Source organism: Polypterus senegalus, chromosome 12, assembly GCF_016835505.1.
Source record: "Polypterus senegalus isolate Bchr_013 chromosome 12, ASM1683550v1, whole genome shotgun sequence".
In the NCBI taxonomy this organism is placed as follows: domain Eukaryota; kingdom Metazoa; phylum Chordata; class Cladistia; order Polypteriformes; family Polypteridae; genus Polypterus; species Polypterus senegalus.
The window spans coordinates 2,199,563-2,224,002 of NC_053165.1; the positions used below are offsets into that span (position 1 = coordinate 2,199,563).

At 40.8% G+C, this 24,440-nt stretch overlaps 1 protein-coding gene across 1 annotated transcript in view; it reads right to left on the reverse strand.

Annotated features, from left to right (window-relative positions):
- Positions 1–24,226, reverse strand: part of usp4 (ubiquitin specific peptidase 4 (proto-oncogene)) — a 45,556-nt gene extending 21,330 nt beyond the window's left edge. The window contains exons 1-15 of the mRNA XM_039770933.1: positions 23,999–24,226; positions 20,031–20,158; positions 17,253–17,383; positions 13,434–13,560; positions 11,652–11,797; positions 10,574–10,635; positions 10,017–10,160; positions 7,777–7,894; positions 7,297–7,470; positions 6,391–6,549; positions 5,762–5,986; positions 3,661–3,744; positions 2,685–2,779; positions 1,733–1,915; positions 50–312 (exon numbers count right to left, since the gene is read on the reverse strand). Coding sequence (XP_039626867.1) covers positions 50–312; positions 1,733–1,915; positions 2,685–2,779; positions 3,661–3,744; positions 5,762–5,986; positions 6,391–6,549; positions 7,297–7,470; positions 7,777–7,894; positions 10,017–10,160; positions 10,574–10,635; positions 11,652–11,797; positions 13,434–13,560; positions 17,253–17,383; positions 20,031–20,158; positions 23,999–24,150 — 2,191 coding nt within the window. The 5' untranslated portion in view covers positions 24,151–24,226. The remainder of the gene's footprint in view (positions 1–49; positions 313–1,732; positions 1,916–2,684; positions 2,780–3,660; positions 3,745–5,761; positions 5,987–6,390; positions 6,550–7,296; positions 7,471–7,776; positions 7,895–10,016; positions 10,161–10,573; positions 10,636–11,651; positions 11,798–13,433; positions 13,561–17,252; positions 17,384–20,030; positions 20,159–23,998) is intronic.
- Between the last annotated feature and the right edge of the window lie 214 nt (positions 24,227–24,440).

Consider the following 24,440-nt stretch of genomic DNA (forward strand, 5'->3'; position numbering starts at 1 on the left):
ACAAAAGCTTTCTCCTCATGGTCTAAGTGACTATCAAAAGTGGTCTTACCGTCACATAAACCATTGGGGCCATTACAGGCTGCTGTCTGGCTATGCTGACTACTGTTGCAGGTGGCCGTCTCAACAGGGCCCCGTCTGCAGGGCACGGACTCCGCTGGCTGGAATTTCGACGCTGCCAGTTCCGTTGCCTGGCTGGGTCCTGCAGCCGACTCTGCCGTCTGACTCGAGCTGCTCCGACTGCTGCTACTCCCCGGGTTGAAGGCAGAGGCTTTTACATCACAGCCCATAAATGGTGGTCTTTTCACATAGCGCCTGAAAATGACACAAAAGTTGAGTATTCGGCCATTATTTGGTATAAATACAAGTTTTAAGACAAAAGCACCTAACGGCTGCACAATTTTAAGATAATCAATCAGTACGTTAGACTGGGCAGCCTAGTGTAAGTAAACATGAACTATTAATTTAGATGAAATGCCACATGAAAATAATTCATTCAAATCATTTGCATTTTTCATTGTAAATATAGTGTAACCCTTAATGTTGTTTTTTTTTTTTTAACGTTTACTTTCAATAAGGAAATCATGATTAAAAATCTTGCACATTTATGAGAATTTTACAAATAAAACCAAAACCATTATGCTTCTGTTTGGAAATGCAATTAAGACAAAAAAGATCACTGACAAGAGAAAGGCAAGTCAAGATCTCAAGCGCTGGACACTGCACGGCCTTTTGTGCTCCTTTTATTGTCTGATTTTTTTATTGTTAAATCCTTTCTGTTGGTGTGAAGTTTGTATTAATGTGTTACCAGCAAGTCACTGTGTGTGTCAAACTAGGATGACAAGTGATCTTGTTAAATTATAGATAAAGCAATAATCCATGGCAGCCAAACCATAAACCTAACAGAAATTTGAAGGAAAAAAACAAGAACACCACAGCAGAGTCTCTTTTGAAATGTACTATGCTTGGACGTGCCAGGGTGACATTCATGTTTGGAAAGGAGTGTGCAGTCGGCCAAGGCTCGTTTCTCTGTAGCTACACCCAAATGGGCCACTATTAACAATCTGTGTATACTCGCTCTCGCAACATGTGGCTTACGATCCACCATGGCCACTCAAAGTGAGAATGTGTCTCATCTGTCAAGTGTGTGGAAACATTTCACTCAGTTGTAGAATTGTGTTGCCTTATAGTGTTCATCAATAAAGCGTTAATAATGCAGGTTTCATGTGCAGTGTGGCTGTGTTTGATAGAACGCCTATTTTATTTTAAAGAAGATTTACTCATCTGCAGAGGAATTCCCTCCAACTTGGATGAACTCCACATCGTAAAGTAGGGTGGGATGGTGAGAGTACAGGTAATGAAAGAATGAAGAAATAAGCCAAGTGGAAGAGGAATAGGCGGAGGTGGAATGTAGAGAATCTGAATAAAGAGTACAAAACTTCAAGCAAGAAGGGAAACTGACTTGAATTACATAACAGAATAAATGTTAAATGGAGAAACAAAACCAAAAATGTAAACTAAGAAAACAGTTCTTGTGCGTACCTTTCACTCACAATGCTCTAACAAACACACAAACTCAAGTCACCTCATGCACAGCCTTGTTATTATTTATCAGCAAATGAAAACTCCTTCCAAGTGCTGTAATGCTGAAGAGCTGACATGGACTACCAGAAAGTGATCACGACTGCCCATTCAGAGCAAACAGATGCAAGGTCTGCCCAGTTTCCCACCTTACCTAATCCTTTCCAAAACTCTGTCATAGAGAATATCAACATCCAGGTTCTGCCTGTTGACAGAGATGATAAGTGGCTGTCCATACAAGACTGTTCCAGTTGAAGATCCCGTGTGTTTCAGGCGCCTTTCTCTAAAGTAAATGGGCAAGATGATCCGTTCTCCTTCAGTCTCCTCAAGTTCATAGCTAGAGAAATTACAAGAATATATGAAATATCCACAAAACAAAGTGTTTAAAATACACTCCAAAAAACATCTGTGCAGCCTATCCTCAAAAGAGACGAACGGACGGCTCCTGGGAGTTCTCGTCTGAGCGTTCTGTACGTCTCGTGTCATTAACACACAGTAAATGTGTCTACACATACAAACACACCGTGATCTTTGATCACTTCAGCTTTTCACGTGAGATGCCAATAAGCCACCAAGCAGAGGGGAGTCTGTTGTTCCTTAACTGAAATGGAGGCTCTGTAGAGTTGAGGAGAAAAACGTGTGCCATGAGGCAAGTGTGCACGTCTGATCATGTTTTACAGCTGCTTTTCCTTTGGCAATTTAATTTTTTAACGTGTTACTCATCCATTGACAAACTGACAGATGTGGCACAGCTTCTGCACTTTGCAATAAAGCTTTAAAAATGGATCTAATGACTCCTCCACCATCTCCACTCCCGAGTCACTTTTAGACTTTGCTACATCTGCTGAATAAACCCTAATCAAAGTACATTTTCCATATAAACTGGTTGCAGTAATAGCCATACTCGGTTTGCACTGTTATAAAAGTTACTAAGAGTGCCACATAAACCCACCACTGAACCAAAAATGAACATCGCACACATTCAAGGTGGAGAAAACCAAGGGAATGAATTGCGCACAACTAATAGTAAAACTCCTCTTTCTATCATAAGACACTTTAGAGCCACTGTGGATGATCAGTAGTAACAAACCAAAAGGAATACTCACACAAAGATATCATCCCTGTCCATAATGTGATTTAATCCCTCATCACTGCGATAAATCTTATGGCATCTGTGGTTATACACGTCTGCCACAACCATCTGAAATGAACAAATAGATTAGAGTTTAAAAAAATAAAGTCCGCTTTTCCAAAAAGCTTAAATTATTTAAAGTCAAAGTGAACTTTATTGTCATCTGAAGCATACACAAGTATACAGATAGACGAAATTGTGTAGCTCAGTGTCCACAGTGTAACATGAAGTGCAAATAATAAATTAAAAATAGATTTAAAATATAAAATTAAAACACAAACAAGACAAAGAAGTAGCAGCAATTTTGACATGTAGTTAGCAATATGAACATTGATGCAATGCATGGTATCTGTAATCTAGATACATAATATAATAAATAAATAATACAGAAATTATTCAAGGGTGTGAAGGGGTGAAGATTTAAGACAGACAGCACAAGTAAAAGTGGCACCGTCCAAGGACAAAAGAATCATTTTTTAGGTTTATTAATTGCATGTTTTACTTTTACATTTCAAGCGTAACGGCGCTCTGTGCGCATTTCTTCAGCCACTAGTAAAATAACACAATACAAACTTTACTAATGAGAGCTCGTAACGCTTTAAGTGAGCATGCGGCGGGTGACCAGTGCTGTCAGTTTGTGCCCCACCATGTAGCTCTGTGTTAACATAAGCTTTACAGAGCTCCAATAATTGAAAGTAGCAAACCATCACATGACTTCACAAAACAGTTCACGTTTGAAAAGGAGCAGCTGACCGATCAAAAATCCAAACGAGCTGCTCCTGGAAGTGATGTGCAAATACAAGATGGCCAACAGCTTCATTAAACGCAAATATGTAGAGACGTGCGTAAATAGCCAAGAAACTTGCAAATATGGCACACAATTCATTCTAGTACATTTCAAATATGGTTGACATTAACAGTTTTAATGAATTCCAAAAAAACGATCTTACATTTTCAGCTGAAACACCAGATAGTTTAGCCAAGGCAGAACACAGGTCGGCCACAGAGCCCAGCTTGGGGACTACAACTCTGTACTGAAACAAAAACAGTGAAACAAGAAACTATTAGAAAAGATGTCAGGAAAACACACAGTTCTGATTCAAAGGAAGTAAGGACAAATATGAGCTTTACATGATATGCCCATTCCAGAGTGGTCAGGAACGTACCAGTGCCATTCTCCAAGGCAAACAGCTTAAATATGTGCTTCCACCAAGGCCAAGCCATTCGGAGGCCAAACTGCACTCAACATTTTGTATGCATTGTGCAAGTTGTTATGGCTGAAGTTTGCTACATATTAGAACAATGACATCCCAGGCATTAAAACAAAAGTCTTACAAGTTTTATTCTTGAGACATGACAGTCATCTTCTAGCCAGCTCCCCACTTTGCTCTGATGGATTGCTTTGTTAATTAATTAAGATGAAACAGTAACTAGACATCTAGAAAAAGAAATCTGAACCACTACAATGTTTTCTTCTTAACTCCCAGTAGAGACCAGCACAAGTTACACCCAACAATGACAACTAAAGTAGCCAATGCTGAAGTGATTTGTCCTGCACTGATCTGTTGTTAGGTACCAAACAAGAACACTCGAAGTGCGTTTATATGGACAAGCGATGCAACATTTAAGGTTCGCAATATTCAACCCAATCCTCTTTTTCCTAAACATCGCATTACTATAGAAAAATGTAAATTTTACTGGATAAATGGTAAGGTTACAATGATGTTTTCATACTCACCCGGGGGAAAAAATTAACACCTAGGAAAGATTTTCTTCTATTGAAAATACCGAATTCAATTTGCTTCTGTGTTCTCATTCATTTTTTGTCATATTTTGCAGGTTTGATGAAGCAGCTTCTCTCTCATGCTGTTCTCAGACGGGCCGAGAAATGCTGACTCACTCCGTGAATGTAGTCCGGCAGTGGAACAAACACACACTACGAGGTGCTCCTGAATCCTACGGACATGCCCTCTGTGAAGAGGCAGGGCCAGAATCTGATGGGGGAACGACATTCATTTTCCTGAGGTAGTTAAGCAAATCCAGTGTCAAGGCCCTGTGGGTGGACGAGATTCACCTAGAAATGCTGAAGACTCTGGACACTGTTGGGCTGTCATGGCTGACGCGCCTTTTCAATGCTGCGTGATTGCTGAGAGGACAGCCTCTGGAGTGGCAGATCACAGTGATGGTCTCCTTTTTTAAAATGGGGGATTGGAGGACGTGATCACATTCCTCAGCCTCCCTGGAAAAATGGCTCCGCCCTCTCATAGAATCTCATGTCCAGGAGGAGCGATGTGGATTCCATTCAGGCTGTGGAACAGTGGACCAGCTCTTTACCCTAACAAGAAACCAGGATGGGGGCATCGGAGTACGACCTACCAGTTTACTCTCGAGTCTAGTTCATGAATGAGGGGAAAGGAACAGTGAGATTGAGAGATGTACTGGAGCAGTGAGTGCGGGTTTGAGGTCCCTATACTGATCCATAGTGGTGAAGAAGTAGCTGAGCCAGAAGGCAATCTCTTGATTTACCAAGCAATCTACGTCCCTACCCTTGGCTACGGTCTCAAGTTTTGGATTATGACCGAATGGACGAGATCATAGGTAAAAGCTGCCAAAATGAGCTTTCTTTGCCGTTTGGCTGGGCTGTCCCTTAGACTTAGGGAGAGGGGTGTAGACACCTAGGACAGGCTAGGAATAGAGCCATTGACTGTCTGCATTGAGAGAAGCCAAGAGGTGGTTCAGGTATCTGAGGCAGCGGCATCTTAGACGCCTGCCTGGAGAGTTTATACAGTCATGACCAGCTGGGAGAAGACGCAGGGCTCACTGGGAAGATTATTTATCCTGAGAAATGCCTTGGCACATGTAGCTGGGGAAAGAGACATATGGGCCCCATTGACCCATAGATGGATATGCGGTGGATTATTAATAAGCACGCCTCTCTCTCTCGCTCTCTCCGTCTCCCCCATTTTATCGCTGCAACCCTCAACTGTTGATTTAAATCAATGGAAACAAGTTATATTACACAGACATTTAATAACAGTCTTCCATTCTTACCTGCATAGGCCTTGACAGTGGATCTGTACGAACCAAGAACACCTCCATTGTACGATCCTTCTTCATAGGCAGTGGGAGAGTGAGGTAGCAGAATGGATCAAAAGTTACAGATACTTTCGAACACTCAGGGCACACCAGAGTAGACTTGAAAAGCCCATGGAAAATGTCAACAATAATGGAGTTGTTGCGTAGACGATGGTTTGTCCAAGCTTCTTTTGCCACAATCTGTCAACAGTCAAAATATAAATTAAAAATCCCACTTTAATATTAGAAAATATTCACATATCACCAATACACAAAACCAGTGTGTCAAAAGAAAGAAAAAAGCATTTGTTCATTTTAACATTGAAAACCTCCATACAAAGCAGACCACTGATCTGACAGTATCACGTACATGCTACATCTACAAAACCATTCATCATTCACATGTATGTAAATAATTTACCAAACACACACATTTTAAACATATGTTTCATAATACGGCCTACAGAAAGTGTCACTCTCTCCACAGAAGACCCAAAGTAATGCAAATGCAATAAAAATGTGAAAACCTGTAGTCTTCTCTACCCTAATAACAGTAAACTGCAACAGAATGGCATCTTGAGGCAGCATATTGACAATTATAATACCTCATCTGGCCGACCCTCTGCATCCTTCAAAGCTAGGTAAGGTTTCTTTTTAACCCGGTTAAGATCCTCATGAAGTCCATCTAATAAGAATGCCAGCAGTTCTTGGGAATCCTGCTGTTGGTAACCTGAGAATTGAGGAGCAAAGCGTCCCACTTGGGTCTGATGAAAAGAATGGGGAGGGAAAAAAAAATGACTTTAAATACAATCCTGAAAACGTTTAGCTTTAAAAGCTATGAACAATGTATTAAGTACAGTACATAACATAGAAGGCCATTATGGGTTAGGGAATGGAATTCTGGTTCATGATGGGGCCCATGGACTTTGAAGTTTAGTGCAGTCTACTTAAATAAAAAATACAAATACCAATTAGTTATATTATATCCATCAACTAGAATTGGCACTCCAGCCACCATAAAACACCTCACACTGCTCCATTCCATCTGAACTGGTGTGGTGCTGAGGTGTCACCCACTGCATGGCTGCCCTTGGGTCCTAATCTGGGGATCCCGAGTTGACTTGTCACGTGGTGGGTGCAGCAATGCGCTGTATGCTCCTAACCTCTCTCATCAGCTAATCAGTTTTACAAGTCACCAGAATCCTCTCCAGCTCATCATATGTTCTCTTAAACACATACTTTATACACACTTTTTACAAAAATGTGCAAATGAAACCCACAATAATCAATCAATGTCACCGTAAAAATATCCGTGCATACAATGCACAACTGCACAATTTTTTCTTGGCCCATTTCAAGATTGGCTCAAATTACAAATGGCTAAAATAATCCAGTAAGAAAACGGATTGATTGCACCGATGCTTGCATTTTCATCTCCTTTGGAGGTAACTGTATTAGTTAATAAAGTCTTTACCCAATTAAGCTTGCATTTTTCATAATCTCTTTCATACCTTGAAGGTCTTGGGTGCCACGTAACTGTGGCGCCCTGACCACATCTGCTTAACAAGGTCTGCATAGGCCTCAGCTATTTCTCCACGCATGCCTAAAGGGTTTTCCCGGTTTATTTCTGCCTCATATTTGTCTTCCAAAAAGTACTCAGTCAGCGGAGGCGCATTACTTAGGCACTACAACAGAATAAATAAATAAATACAAATCATTCAAGGTGTTCACCTTAGTGTAAAAATATCTGCAATTAAAGACAGACCAAGAAAGGCAACGAGAAAGTCCAGCAGCAAGATACTCTGATGGTTAACATTCCAGGGTCAAAACAATAAATTAATTTTAGCAAATTTGATTAACCAGCTGAGAGATATATACTAATACATTATGTAAACTATTAATATATTAAAAAAAAAAAAAAAGTATTGTTTCAATTCAAGAACAGAAATCAATAACAACCATCAAGCTATAAAGAGAGACTCCCTCCAGACCTGAAGAGCAGAGTTCATGAAGCAAGTATTGCCAAGGTTGCTGAGTCCACAAAGGCCAGGCTGTGTCTGGGGTTCTCTGTAACTGTAGGAAGAACTATAGCAGCTATACTCTCCCAACCTGAAAAGATTCATAAATGAGTCATTTGATTAAATACTTTCAACAAGTGCATTACAAACACAGAAACAGATTACACATAATTTACACCTTGATAAGTCTTTCACCTGCCAGCCATCATTTATCTCGCCACTTATTACAGATCTTCTCATTCTGTGCAGGAATTGTTTTTTCACAGCTGGGTTTCTGCCTACTGCCTGAGCCTTTACTGGGGCTATACTGGTATTGAAGCTCAAGTTCAGTAATTCAACTTAGCCCATTCTTTCTTAGCACACTACAGAGTGCTGACCCAGGGATTAAATGGCAACTCTGAATGTTATGACCAAAAGCCTGTCCAGCCTTCTTTGTGTGAGAGGGAGACTGCATTTGAACTGTTAGAATAAAAAGCATGTGGTAGCTGGCTTTAGTTTAGCTGACATTTACTGGTCTGCAACAGCTGTGGTCCACAGAGTTAACCTTTTCTCCCAGGCTTCCATAATGCTAGTGCACCTGACCCAGTTGTAAACTACTTGTACATGCTATACAGAGAGATAGAGAGATAGATAGATAGAGATAGAGATAGAGAGATAGATCCCAAGGGGAAGTTCACATAATCTAGCAGCAGTATACTGATACAAAAAACAATATTAAATGAAATAGTAATAAAAATGCATGTAAAAGCAGACAATAACTGAGTAATGTTAGCATTTCCTCCCCCGGGTGGGACTGAAGAGTCGCATAGTGTGGGGTCTCCTCAGTCTGTCAGTGGAGCAGGACGGTGACAAAAGTATTTGTATTTGGCTTAATGTACTGATTGGTGGTCTTATAATTTTGGGGTGCTTACGGCGGGTTCTAATCAGGTATGCAGCCAAGCTGAAAATATATCAGAGTGCATGCTGCAGTAAATCATAAAACGTGGAATATTTCTTAGCAGTACAATATACAGTAAGACCAAATGTCACCATTTAACACTTTCTGATAACCATCTCATATTTGCACATCATTTCTAAACGGCTATTAGCATCATCATTGAAATCAACAGCATTCTGTCTAATGTGAAAGTACAGCCTTGTTCTTTTCAAATTCAAGTTGCTTGGCTGGACACCATTAAGGTTTAACTCAACATCGGTCAGCCAAAGGAGCCCGGCGGCACAATGATCAATAACCTCTAAAGTCTACAATATGGGGAAGGGAGAGCTTGATGGCCGATAGATACTTAATGAAAAGATGAATTTTAGATTCCTGCTATGTGGACCATAAATGGACAGTGGGGATTGAGACACTTAACCCTATGGGTCTCTAAATGTTGCAGAATTGTAGGAATCGGGAACTGAACAAACCCTGGTGAAAACACACGGCAGGACAGAGGGTCCTTATTTAACCAACTGCACTGAAACATGGCCCTACAAGCCCGTGTGTGTGTGTGTGTGTGTGTGTCTCACAAATGGAACAAGGCCAGTGAGTAGTTCATTATCATAATCATTAATTAATATACACACATATATACAGCTTGTCCATAAAGTCTGTGTGCAATCTAAAATACTTGTAACTTTGTAAGTACATGTGATAGAAAGAATTTGTAAAAAGGGTTAGAAAGCTAGATTATTTAGCTTTTTTTGCCTTTAGAAGTTTTATTTTTGCTGTATTTGGGGAACTGGAAATCCATAGGAGTCTGTTGTACATGAAAGAGAGAGAAAATCAGCTTGAAAATGTTTTCCTGAGAACTCCAGACTCGTATTACCCTTTGTATTAGTAATGATGGTGGACATATTGAAAATTAACAAGAACAATAAACAATGTAAGCGTTTCTTCTTTCTAATCCTTTTTACAGATTCTTTCTATCACATATACAATTGCACACGGACTTTATGGACACCCTGTGTGTGTGTGTGTGTGTGTATTAGATAGACAGATAGACAGACAGAGAGAGAGAGAAATGGTAGGAAAGCTCAACTCTTCACTTGATAAAACTCTAAATGTTTTAAGAGTGAATTTTAAGTAATTATGTCTTAGTAGTAAATATGGAGTGAATGATACAGGAAAATAACGCAAGATAAGAGAGAAGCCTCCGTTTAGAACACCAAGTAACAAAGCTACATCTTATTAAATTTCAATACGCTGTGCCAGATAACATGAGACTCCCCACCTGTTACTGGAACTGATGCTGTTATTCAGTGTGTAGCTCGAATTATTGCTTTCCCCATTTGTTACAGTAGATGAAATCGTGGCTGTGGAGTTGGACGACAGCTTCGGGGAGGTAGTAAAATTTCTGGAGCTGGCTGTGCTGCACCTATGAGCACAGACAAAATAAGCAGAACAGCAAAACACTCGTCTGTCCTTTCAAAAAAAAAAACCCAAAATACTTTAAAATGGAAAAATAGTGGAAATGAATTAATAGTTTAGCGCAGCCACTAAATATATTGATACTAAAGAAAGAAAAGACAGATGTAGGAATGCAATATAATAAAAGAAAAGCTGTGAACTTAAAAAAAAAAAACAAAAAAAAGTTTAAATGCTTAAAGTTAAGCAGGCATCACAAATGTCACACGTCTGGGATAAAATCCACACAAAGAAAAAAGGTTCTCTCAAGGTGTTCTAGTTTTTAAAGCTTTTCCAGGATATGCAGTCAAGGAAAATATCAGGATTAACTGCCAAGAACATAAGCACAACATTTATATCAAAACTTCAATGACAGCTACTGACTTTGCATGGCTTGCTTGCCGAGGCCATGTCCCATCATCATTCTTTTGCTCGATTACCAACACCTGAAGAGAAAAGGGACAAAGTCAAGAAGACACCATGGATAATAGTGCACAGATATTACATGTGAAGAAAACCAGCTCACCCAGAATGTTGTTCTACATCAGATTCTCTCTCTAGACACAACATAATGCTTTGCTTTGAAACATTCTAGAGATGCTAATGCGATCACAGATTCCACTTCTAATCTCATTCTCTGGGCTACCCAGAGCTCAAGACCCCTGATGAAGATAGAGAGGTGGACTGACTGTTACACTGACTTGGCTTTACCATCATGGCCTGATGTAAAATTCCTGAAACTGCTGCTGCACTCTGATCCAACAGTCATTCGTGCCACCATTGTCTCTGATAAACAAGCCTTTAATGCTTTAACTGAATAGGATCACCGTACTTTCTCACCAAAAATGAACATCAAAGCAAATGTAGGGAGAGACTTTAGACCACTTTTAGTCATTACATTTTTCACAACAAAAAAGTATGAATAAAACCATCCTGATCAGACTGAACAAGCTTGTCTATTACAGTTGGAAGATTTGCATCCTCAATTTTGACTATCAATTTGACATTGGAGTTAATCAAACAAAGGTCTGTGACTAAAAAGATGTTAGCTCTTTACCAGGTTTAAGGAGCAAGGAGACAACAGCGTAAATTTTGGGGGTGGATTTGGAGGGTTGAGGACTTCAACACTTACAAGGTATTGTTTGACACTTTTCTCATTTGATTGATCCCATTGTTTTTCTATAAAATATTTTTTTTACAACATGCTAGTTGTCTACAACTGCCTGCATGTTCCCTATTAAAGCAACATCAAGAGTTAAATGTCATTCTTTCCTTTAAGATCTGAGAGTGTTTTCTTCTATTGTCCACTTTCGAAGCAGGTGGATTTTTTTGGACTAGCATTACGTTCAAGTTAAATGAACCTGCCTTTCTGTTAGAGTGGGCTTCTGCAAAATTATCTTCTCTTATGCAGAGAACAATAAAAAGACAAACAACAAAACTGGAGGTGAAAATGTGCAATCACCTGTCCCTGAAATAGTCCAGCATCCTGCACTGTGCTGTCAGGCTTGTTTAGTTGTTCATATGTGGTGCTAATGTATTTGTTCCAGAGTCGGGTCTCCTTTTCATCTGGGATTGAGAAGATGGTCCTCATCTCCTTTTCAATAGTACCTGGACATGAAACAAAAAACAAGATTTTAAACACACTAAAAATATACATAATTAAATAAATAAATATCATAAATGTGTAATTTGTAGCACCAAAAATGTTGGGTCAAAAAAAATCCCATAAATGTAGGTCCTAGACATACTGGGGGCAAACAACTAACATCTGTATTCTTAGGGTAGAAAACCAAAGAACTCCAAATGAAACAAAGTAAAGCTCAATTAACAACGCGGACTACTGCAACTCTTTATCCAGTTAAGGACTGGCCAGATCAGGTTCCATCCCAACATGAATCAGTCGTCCGCGGGGCAATCTCAGGGCAAATTCATACACAGTGGGCAGATTCAGAGCCGCCAGCAAATACAGAGGTGGGGTTTGTAAATGGCACACAACAAGTGCCCAGTATGGGGTTTTGAATCTGGAACTCTGGAGCTGTAGTGCCAGTTCAAACTGCTGGTACTTAAGAAAATTAGAAAAGCTGGAAAGAAACATGTGCAAGAGGAAGACTTTCCACAATCCTCCATATTACGAGATTTTGTAAACTGACTTTTTTTCTGCATCTAGAGCAGGGGTGGGCAAAGTCAGTCCTGGAGGGCCGCAGTGGCTGCAGGTTTTTGTTCCAACCCTGTTACTTAATCAGAAGCACTGATTGCTCAAGTAACACTTCTCCATTTTAATAAGATTTTGAACCCTTATTGCCTATTTTAGACTTAAACAGCTGTATTCTTGGTTTTTAGTTGCTCCTTATTAGCAATAAGATGCAAATGACAGAAGAAAGTAGCATTTCTCCATTTAACTTGCTTCCATTTTACACCTGTGTGTATTTAATGTGCACTATTTGGTTTAATGAAATACTTAGAAGGAAAGTGAAGAGAAAAAGTAAAGGGCTAAGAATTATTCCTCAATTTTAGACTACAAATAATTTGAACGATATCCTTAGAAAGGAAAAAAAGTCTAGGGTATGAGAATGACTTGACATGGCAGATTTAAAGCATTAACAAGTCATGAAATTAAATTATTGGCAAGGATTATTTTCTAATTAAGCAACTGGGTTGGAACAAAAACCTGCAGCCACTGCGGCCCCCCAGGACTGACTTTGCCCACTCCTGATCTAGAACAATGTCCGGACAAGCAAATAGGACTACTTTAAAATGATAGTTCTAATTTACTGATGTAAATCACTAAACTAAAGCATAGCTTAAGGTCCAACACTTACAATAATATGTGGCTTCGCACTTTCAGGTGGGAGCATTTGGTGTAGCAAAGCAAAATATATTTATATAGCACATTTCATACCATTGGGCAATTCAAAGTGGTTTACATGATAAAGAGAAAATGCAAAAAAGAAGTAAAATACATCCAAATAATAGTGAGATAGTAAATTGACAGAATGTTAAAACAATTTATAAAATGATGAAAATCAAATGGTGGAACAGGAGCATTCCAGTTCAGTAACAGTTTGTAATGACATTTGCCTTTTCTCCAAATCTGTAAATGAATGAAATATCAAAGCAAAGCAATTCTGACACATTTCAAACCAAATGTATTTTTCTGTTCAGGTTCCCCTCCGTCACAAACAGACCACACCTCACAAAGGATTTTCATGACGTAGACCGCCGTATCTAAAGCTCCTCTACTCACCTATCGTGTCAGCTTTACTGAAGTGTCTTGTAACCACGTACTCCATGTTACTGTTCTCACACAGGCTGAGTTCCAGAAGGTACACTTCAACCTTGCAGTGCTTAACAAACATCCCATGTTCGACAACCTGAGAGGGAGCAAACACAGAACAAGATACAAATGATTACCCCCAAGAGCACACAAAGATGTCATGCACTTCTCATTGTTGGTGCAACACTATATGGTTATGCAGATTTCAAATAAAGCACATTTCAGAAGACACAGTCAAGCACTTAAACAAACAGTACTCAGAAGGTAAATGCATCAGCGAAGATGAAGATCAACCAAGTGTGGGAAAACACAAAATTTAATAAGTAAGCACTTGCCAATGCGACCTCCTCTGGCTCTCTATAAAGCCGAGGTGATGAGGATAAAACGCCTTGCTCAAAATACCAATGAACAGAGGAAAAACAGGCCCAAGAAAACGGAGTAGAATATGTAGAGAACTTGGGACGTTCACATGTCAAGAACCAAAGTCAACTGTCAGGGAACTGGCATTACTCCATTGTGTACACCAAGGCAAAAAGTGACACAAATCCTACTCATTACCATCACTGTGCGAATAAACAAGATGGCTCCCTCATCTCTTCTAACAGACCTGCCCTTTACCTCTCTTAAAGGCAGGATCAACACTTTTCATTCGTTCCTATTCAGTGTATATGACAAACCTGGCCCAACTGGATTCTCTCCTTGGCCCCCCATTTCTTTTCTTACTACCTCTGCTCTTGAAAATCATGGCAGGCCCATCACCAGCACATATTCTGCTCACCCTAACCCTTGACTCTTGCTCTTCTAGTGCTGCTTTGTTCATTTTGCAGCATCAACCTGCCTCATTTCCTCCAGCACTTCAGCTTATACTTTTGCTGAAGAGCTCAAACTACAACAATCAGTTATCTTCTCCTTATTTTTCATCATCAAGCTTCCTCTTCTTTCAAAATCCTTAGGCTCCTAGTTTCAATCATGGCAAATTAATGAGTGTCTGTCTATCAATTCTTTGAATATTTCCAGTGCAGATTTCAGCTCCACGCTCACACCTGGATTAGAGGGGAAGCTGTGGTGATTGGCAGCAGCTTTCTGTTTCTTTGACTCGCCATCGATGTCTGCAGCTAAACATCAGCAAAATCTAGAAGCTACTTTTTGACTCTCTCAGCATCAAAGAGCCTCCTGTCCTAGGCACAATTCAGAGCGCGCAAGTGGAGGTGATGCACTGCGACAAGTTCTTGGGGTTCCACATCACCCACAAGCTGGACTTGTCTAAGCAGCAGTGAGGAACTACATTATATAAGAAACAGCAAATCAGACTTTTATTAGGAGGCTGTGCTCCTTTAAGGTAAGAAGTGACATCCTTTATAAATTCTACAACTCTTCAGTGTGCTGGGCTGGTAACATTAATTCCAGAGAGTCCAACCAAATCAACAAGCCAATTATGACAGCGGGCCGAATTGAGAGATACATTCAGGAACCTGCTGGAGGCAGTAGCAGAGGTGGGGCTAAAGACCAAGCCGTTGGTCATTAAGAACAATGCTGTGCCATTCAGTACTTGTAACAACAGAAGTGTGCCAAGACACAGAACTGGGGCAATTCTAGAACAATATGCCTTAATAGGGCCTAAAAATATTATGAATATAAACAATAATATCGGTGGAGTTTGAAAAAGGAAGACTACAAGGCTGAGTTTAGGGTGAAGATGGGACAGGCACTGGGTGGCAGCGAAGACTTACCAGACTGTTGGGAAACTATAGCACAAGTAGTAAAGATGACAGCAAGAAGAGTGCTTGGCGTGACATCGGGACAGAGGAAGGAGGAAAGGGAAACCGGATGGTGGAATGGGGAGAGCATACAGAGGAAGAGGATGGCAAACAAGAAGTGGGATAGTCAGATAGAGAGATGCAGAAGCTAAGAAGGGAGTTTTTCTTGTCTTTTCTGTAATTCTTGTGTTTCTTTCAGGGGAGATCATTATGTTATATTTCTATAATTCCTGATATTCTACAAAGCTAAATTCTTGGGACAAATAAACTGTCTATCATGACTGACATGAAGTTGGTACCAAGAAAGTTCACCAACACCTTTACTTTCTCACATATCGGAGGAAAGCCCTGATATGCTCTTTTCGCTCACTAACGTCTATTGCCACTATTTGATGAACTTCCTGATAAAGTTCTGGCCAGCCTTGGGACGCAGGGTGCTACCGAGGGAGGCGAATTCAACTCAGAATATGGCTTGCTCCCTCCTCATCAAGGCCACCAACTGTTGTGTTAAAGAAGTCTCACAGTCACCGGACTCCCTCCTCCAGTCAGGACTATTAGCACTCATCCAACTGGATTCAGGGGCAGTTTTACACACTGACTACTCAGCAGCTATGTATAATGACAACCCAATACGTAAACCTGACGTGTGTTCTTCTATATAGTGCCCGATGACACCATTTAAAATCACACAAGAAGTGCCGAAATGACAGCCCCCAGCCTTGACTCTCTAAGACAAGGAAAACTCCCAAAAAAACTCTTGTAGGGAAAAAATGGAAGAAACCTCCGGAAAGGCAGTTCAAAGAGAGCCCTTACCAGGTAGGTTGGGCGTGCAGTGGGTGTCAAAAAGAAGGGGGTCAATACAATACAATCCACAGAACAGAACAAATCCTCAATACAGTATAAAAATAAAAGTTTTATAAGTACGGAGCAGAATTTAAAAGTAGATGATATCACATAATATGATTTATTGTGTTATATTAGGAGACATGCAAGGAAGAATTTCAATGTACTAGACGCATAAGCACCAATAATTTGAAAATAACCTGGAATTCCCCATGAAATGGCTTTTCTGCATAATGAATGACTTCCTCCTAATTGTTGGAAGTTTATATCCTTTCTGAGATTTTCTTTGTGTGTCTGGGTATAAACTACATCACAATGCAGCACTCTAATACGCACTGCCACCAGAGTAAAATATCTGTCAACAGCGTCACTCCCAAAAGGAATTGTAGAAACATATCTGTGAATTTAGCAAAGACTACACAATTCAGCTTACCTTTAAAATGTATAACTTGCTGCCCAGCTCACCAGGGCAGAAACATTAAAAATGCACCATCAAAGCAGTACTCTGTGCCAGTAAACCCGAGACGTCAATATGAAGCAGCATCAGATAAATAAACATGGGGTAAAATCAAAAAACAAAATTCAGGTCCTGCGTCTACAAATCGACTTGAGGGAGATATCTGAATGTTTTTATAAATTCAAACAAAGATCATCAGGGACTGCCCAGTATATACAGTGGCTTGCAAAAGTATTCGCCCCCCTTGAACTTTTCCACATTTTGTCACATTACAGCCACAAACATGAATCAATTTCATTGGAATTCCACGTGAAAGACCAACACAAAGTGGTGTACACTTGAGAAGTGGAATGAAAATCATACATAATTCCAAACACTTTTTACAAATAAATCCCTATCCAAATTATATTTACAAAGTAAAGTATTTTTTGCATGTTTAATTACTATTTTGTTTATCCATACAGTACTTGAAAGACTTTACAAGTTTCAAAGTGCTGCATTTTAAACATCCCCTAACAAATTAATTGTTAATTTTGTAACAAATGAATGACTTGTCATTTTCAAGCATGTTGCTTTACTCTGTATGGTGTCAATAGAAGGAAATGAAATGACTTTTGCTTGTACCAATGTGATCTTGTGTATTAAATGTTCGTGTCGCAAGCCTCCTTGTTCTGCCCTATTATGGCGTTCAGCAGGTTTCACAGACTTACTTCAGCATGCTGTTTATTTTACCTTTCTGACGATCGGTTGCTGGTTCTCCACACATCCATACCAATTCACTAAATTCTGCCAAGCCTCCGTTGGAACAAGGACATAATCCAGCTCATCTATAAGGTGCTCTTTCAGAGTCTGCGTTTCAGGGTCTGTAAGTAACATGAAAACAAAATGGAGGTAAGTCACCATCCTAGAAAACATTAGGCTTTTATGATTGAGGCACCATGTGTGTGTCGGTGTGTATAAATGATCTGGCCCTAAAGTGCACCTTCACAGCAAAGCTACCTTAAAATTCATAAATATGTCATTTAAATTATACTAGAAATGCATGAAAACAGAAAAATAAGCTCAAGCACACACATGGAAGGATAAAGAGGGAGAACACACCGTACAAAAGAAGTAAACCTAAAAGCAAACTCAGCTGCCCACTGCACCTCTCACTCTGTCTATCAGGTGGCGGCAAAACTTCCCACAAGCCCACATCCCAAGTACCAGAAAAAAAACATTCCTTATCACCCCCTCCCCCCAGTCCCCAATTTACTGGCACCCTGAAAGTCCACAGCAGCTGCCCATCTGGATTGGGCACAAGATTCCCACAAATCCCACTTATTACCCATCTGCTGTCTTTCAGTCTCACAGAATCAAGCAACAGCCCTACCACAATGCTTGTGTGATTTCATTTCAAAGTAAAATGACCTCATGGGCATAAAAGTAAACAAGAAAGCAATTTTGAAAAATCTGTTTAATATAAAAAGGAGAAGAATCAATATTTTGTAAATGACCATTAATAGTGTGAACCTGGAAACAAAAGAGAGAACATAAAAAGTTTCAGGGTTAGGCTTAGGGTTCATCATCACTGCTCAGTTAAAGAGTCCGACAAACCGCTGACTCTCTGCAAACCTACGGCCAAATTACTGAACCTGGCGAATCGCTTATTGCAGGAGACTTATGAGGCTAACCTTTATCATGTCTGTACTACTGAAGGCACATGGCATCCACAAAGTGACTAGAGCAGGTACACGTGATGCACACTACTGACAAGAACTGCTCTGGAGACCAAGCACAAGCAACGTTTAGGTGGGACCAAAGCCAGCTCAAGTGTTTTGGTGCAAACCTTAATGTGTTTGTGCTCCGATCACCTCCCCATACTCGGTAACCTCACTGACAACTTTAACGGACACATCTTTGGAAGCAAAAGGAAACGTCCACTGCCTCAACTGACCAGCCTCACAGCAACAGGATGATGAAGCACCTTGTATCACTGCCCGTTTTTTTTCATTTAGTAACGCAGTGTGTTCATATGCACACTAGAACTTACCACAGTCTCAATTAGAAACCCTTACCTAATCATTCAACATTTCTTAGGAGTTCATCATCAACTCCTCCACTACGCCAGATCAAGACAACAACCAACAGCCAAGACAGGAATGGATGGTGATGAATGAAAGAGTGCAGACAAAATGGTCATCGAGCAAAAAGCAGCCACTGGCAAAACCACGCTAGTCCTCCGTAAAGGGAAGCAGTTCTTGGTACCAAACAACGTTGGCCTTCCCAAAAGTACCATGTAAATGTTGCCATATATTTTGGTAAAAAAAAAAAAGCAGACACTTGATTACATTTCATACTGTGAACATGGCTTATCAAGAAGTGTTAAAAAATAATTATAGATTCTTCACTCATGTGTACTGGAACCAGGAGAAAACAGCCGATATACACTTGACTACACCAAAAACTAACATCTGCATCAATTGCGTCCTCTGCCAGGAGACGAGGCCTGGTGAAGTCAGGTGATCTGCCCAATTCCTTATTGGGCTCTATGCCTGACAGTCTGCTGTGCCCTGGCAGCCCCTGCTTACCCCTCTCAGTGTGCCCCTCTCAGTGTGCCCCTCTCATGCTCGCTCGCTCACTCCCTTGAGGTTTCCCATGTGACTTTTCTCCAGGCCACTGCTGCACTATTCACCACCGCATAGCAGAGACGGCAAGCTGCTGCTTTTAATGACATGCAGTTTCTTAATCAGAGAGGATTTACATTTCAAAAGCTTTTTTTTTTTTTTTTTTCAGTACTCAATACAGGAGGAAATGTTTACCTATTTTGCACATTTTCATGCCAAGTAACATACTAAAATAAATCTGCATGATTTTAGCCTTTTTGTAAATCTAAAATGCCTTTTATAAAGGTGTTTCTTTAGACAATTGATCTTTGCCTTCAAGACAGCCTGATCTGCACCAGCACCTGTTCAGCATAATTAAGCCAAACTTTTCATAGGCTTTTGTGAAATTCAGAGTATTCAGCAGGAAAAGGGAAGACTAACAACAAAGTCTTGGAAATAAAAACATCTAACATTCTGGTGAGGGCAATCTCCCTGCCGCAACGTCAATTTAAACTTACCTGCGCCCCAACTCAGAACCAAGAACTACATTAGAGCAGATTGTCAGGAAGGAGACACAGGAAACACGCTCTAACTAAAAACTCCAAACATTCCTCACACAAACCAGCGCTAAGCCACGGCCATTGTCTTGAGGCTTTCTGAGGAAGGTCAGAACTTAAAAATAGTAAAGGCCTTTGCCAATGACTGAGCTCCAAACACCAAATGCACTCCATCCCTTGCACAGTCTTGAGGAGTTGGAGCCTTCCCGTGCAGCTTCAAAGGGCATTAATTAAAACCTGGGTTTAGGTCCAGATTGCGAGGCACATTTTCAGACACAAACTTGGCCAGTTTTATAGTTGACAACCTTGGCTGGACTGAAGGAGGAAGCTTCGATATTTTGAGAAAACAGGAAAAACAAAATATTTACCTGAAAACAGTCCCGAGTTATCTATGGGTCCAGGATACAATCCATGCTCCCCTACGTTGTACATGTCCCAGCTGTCAAACCCCACATACTTCTTCCACTGCTTAAACCAACGGCTGTCAATCAGAAACCTGTGCAGGGCGAAAAAAGGTCTTAAAGGAAAATATAAAGAAGTGGTTTCCTCATTTCAATGACAAATGGAGCCGAGTACTTTATGAAAGTAGGACTTTAATGGTCTCATTTTAATTCAAACATCAGTCAAAGTCAATCACTAAAGGCAATTAGCTTAGAAATGCTGTGTATTACCAGCAGAAAAAAAACTTCATTCAGGTTTACTGCGGAGCACAGAATTGGCACTGCCATCTTGGCAAATTGTCTTCTTTAGAAATGAAGGAGATGACATAACTGAGCAGTCATCTCCCAAATCTAGTGCAGCAGATCACGTCAAGTCACTTCCTAAATAAATGTAAATACACACTGATGATGGGAGATTGTGCCTTTGAAGTCCATTATTACACCTACTTGCCTGTACTTTAGGCTAAATTCCAAAATGTCTGTTGAAGACTTAATTTAAAATTAGTAAATCATTAAATGGCACTGCCAATAATCCCTTCAAAGTACGCATTCTCAAAAGCAGATTCTCCGGTACTGAAAGTTGTTTTTTGGGTTATGATGAAGACCAAAACTGCACACACTGATCCAGATGAGGCCTGAGAAGAGGACTGTTTAATGTAAGAATGGCCTCTCTTGACTTGCACTAAACACGGAGCGCAACACAACCCCACGTCCTATTAAATCCTGTAATTACCTTCAGAAACAGCACTGGGTTTTTAGTTCTATTTTCATAGATCCTCCATTCGGTAATTCTATCCTACATATTGACATTATTTGTGTTACACATTACACTTTATTTAAATTAGCTTCTCGTATGTACACACTGGTGGTGGAAGAGAGAAACATTCTCTGTAATGCAAGAGCGATACTTTGAGCTTGTGTACTTTCACAAAAAGGTGTCCATTTATTTGAGGCCCTCCAATGGACAATGCTCTGGCCATCACATAAACTATTCATAAAACTGCGTTACAATTTGTCAAATACCATAACACAAAAGTCGATGTGTGATTATAATGTGAAGACTACAAAGTAAACTGCATAACCTTGTGTCTGGAAACTTTGTGCCGAATTTTAAGACGACAATTTATGACTTCAAACTAGAAGCGACTGTACACCTATTGAAAGCGGGTACAAATCTCGCTGTACTAAAGTCTGCAAAGCTAAAAACTGCTGTTTGCACCCCCAAGTGCTCGGCTTCATACATTTTACAGCCCTGTTTTCAAAAGTTCATCAAGTTAACTGGGCACCTTACCGTTTCCTTAACTTCAGGATTTTCTCTGTCACATTCAGAAATGGAGTTACTGCTCGTATTGTATTGAACATAAAATTCATTTACAAAAACTAGTCATTTCTATATTTCTTTGTCTTTTTTTAATTCACCTAGATACCACCACCGGTGCTGGGTTAGATCCCAAGGAAACTGAAAGGATGTTTGGCTTACATCAGTGAAGAGCACAGGGATATCGATGACTTATTCCTAGCAGTCTAGAAGCCGACAGCAACAGAGCACTGCAATGTAAACCGGGTGCTCAGATCCACCGCCGAGAAACTCATTTAGGGACTAACAAAAGCAGGGATTTCCTAAACACAGAATGCTTCCCAAAAGTCTCTAACCCTTCTCTTCAGTACTTGACACAGGCAGCCATGTCACAGTCTTCACAACTGCAAGCTACACAACGCAATTTTAGTTACTTTTCAGTGACAGTAAATACTTCTCTCACAGTCCAGTCCCTAAATTAAAAAGGTTTAAAAGGGAGATAAGAAGTAGAACTTGTTTGTGTTCTAAATATTATAAAAGTTAGAACAGATAATTTGCCACGCTGTCTGTTTTGTTCACTGTCAATAGTTACTATTACAATTTAAGTAGGGAAACTCACTAGAAAATTGTGAATTAAGAAGGAAAAGGACAAGAATAAGAAAGTGAAACTATAGAAAAAAAACATCAATTTTTCTAAATTTCTTACAATTTTAAATCTCACAGTACTTCTCTTTAACAACTGAATAAAGACCAGCTAATTAATCAAGGAGACCAATTAGAAGGAAAACAACGACTGCAAAACTATCTGGAACAAAACACTGCAGACACTGGCATGAGAACAGAAAGCACTGCCTTCAAATGACTGTATATATCCAGACACAACACAAAACAGAAAGACCAAGGGTTCGCTTTGCAAACGTTTCCAAAACATTAACTTTAAATCAAAGACGCCTTAATCAATGACATCCCATGAATGAATGTGAACCTCAACTGGATATGAGAACAGACCCCATACTTTAACTGTTTAAACTGAAGCATCAGACTACGACACTTGGTTTCTTGGTGGTGTCCTGACAATTTGAATTACTTTATGAAATAAATAAATCTAAAATATGCACAACAAACGTGCAGCTGTTTACAGTGGACTCCCCACAACCGTGTGATGAGCCGTTAATTGAGCGTTCACGGGACAGCTGAACAGAAAACAATGTCTGAGCCTCTCTGGTGGAAAATGACTACATTTAAGTTCTTTTTTTAAATCCTCTCCCCACATACCCCTAGTATAAAATGAAACATCTACCTAAAGCCGATGATTTTTTTCACCTGGTTAAAATTTCAAATGGCAAAAATGATTTTAGCCAGAAGGCTGTGTGAGTGACACTCCATCTCCTCTCACAGAAAGTTCTGTTGGGCCTTCTCACGGCTACACACGTTGGTTCAGCTCTGAACTCTCTTTAAAATAGTTAGGAAACCAAGAATTGTATCAGTTATTTTCTAGATGCCTTCATTAATTTCTCCAATGGACACACAGTAGTACGTTACTTAGGAATATTTATTATTCCGCATCGTGCAGTCTTAAGGCCGAAAAAGGCTCACAAAAACGATGATAAACGCCATCAATATACGTGCACAGTACCGCTGTTAATATCGGCATTGGATTACAAGGTAGCTTTAACGGATCCTGTTTATTTCACCCTGGAGGTTCACATCGATTTCGAACTGAAGACGTCGTTGCTTTTTAATGGGCCATGTGATGTTCATTGCTGACGCTATATAAAACAAGAATCAACTAATAAAGCAAAAGCACCAAAGTTAGTAAAACATGGATGGCGTGTTAAGTTATGCCACCCTGTCTAGTTTTTGGCAGGCTGACTAACAGGGCGCACCTTTTCCTGCTCGAACTCTTCTTCACTTTTTTTCTCCGTCATGCAGGCTCACGGCCGGCTACATGCCAAAGCTCTACAGGCCGACAGGATTTACTGGAAGTTCCGCGGTAACTTTTACACTGAAGCCTGACTTAACAAAAAAAAAAACCACACCAACTCAACAGACGCGAATGGATAAACAAGGAGTAACAGTCGTTCGGCAGCCGGCCATTTAAGCACACCTGACAGGAGGGAACGCTGCGGCTGGAATTTCCAACTTCATCAGCATGGCTTGGGGAGGGGGGGCCTTCCCAAACCGGTGGATACTGCCGGGTGCACCTTAGTGAGTTGCCGTCAAGCGATCTCTCGCACTCTGTCTACAACTTCTGGACGATATCCAACATTCATGACAAAGCATTGCAAAGTGATTTTAACAGCCTCCGGTCTTCTGCGGTCTCGGCTCCGACACAGCGCCCCTGTGCGCCGGCTGAGGCCTGTCTATCCTCGAACTTTCCTGCTGCCTCATTAGCCGGCAACTGCAGGCCCCCGCCGAATTTTATCTCTGCTCCTGGCCTTAACCATAACCGCACTGCGCTCGCCCCGTCTGTCCCTTTTCCAGGAAAGACGCGGCCGTGTCCGGCTTCGCCCTTTTCCAACTGTTCCAGCAGCCGGGCCGCGCTCCAACCTGCCTTATCACGAGTGGACTCTTTCTCTTTGCCTCCGCGGTCTCTTACCATCTGTCACCCTTTCGTAGAGGAGTCTTCAGCAACGTCACCAGCGTTTGCTTCTGATTCTCTGTCGACGGGATAGACACCTCGACGGCAAGCACCGGCTCCGGTTCGGACTCGGCCCCACCGCCCGGTTCGGTACCGCCTCCTTCCGCCATCGTACTGCGATCTGTGGGTCGGGGCCGCGGGCGCGTGGATCAACTGCTCATGGGAGGCCGGCGTGCACGCACACCCTGGAGTGCGCGCACGCCTGTAGGACACGCCCATTCCGAGCGTGTGAAAACGCGCGGTGTCGCTACCCGATCTGCGTGCCTACCAGATTTGCGCGCGCAGGCGTATTGAAAGCCTAACATGCCGTAAAGTGTTCACGCATGCGTTAAACAGATTGGGCAGCACCGTAAAGTGTGTGATGACGTAGACTTTCACTACGCACGCGCATGCAGATCGG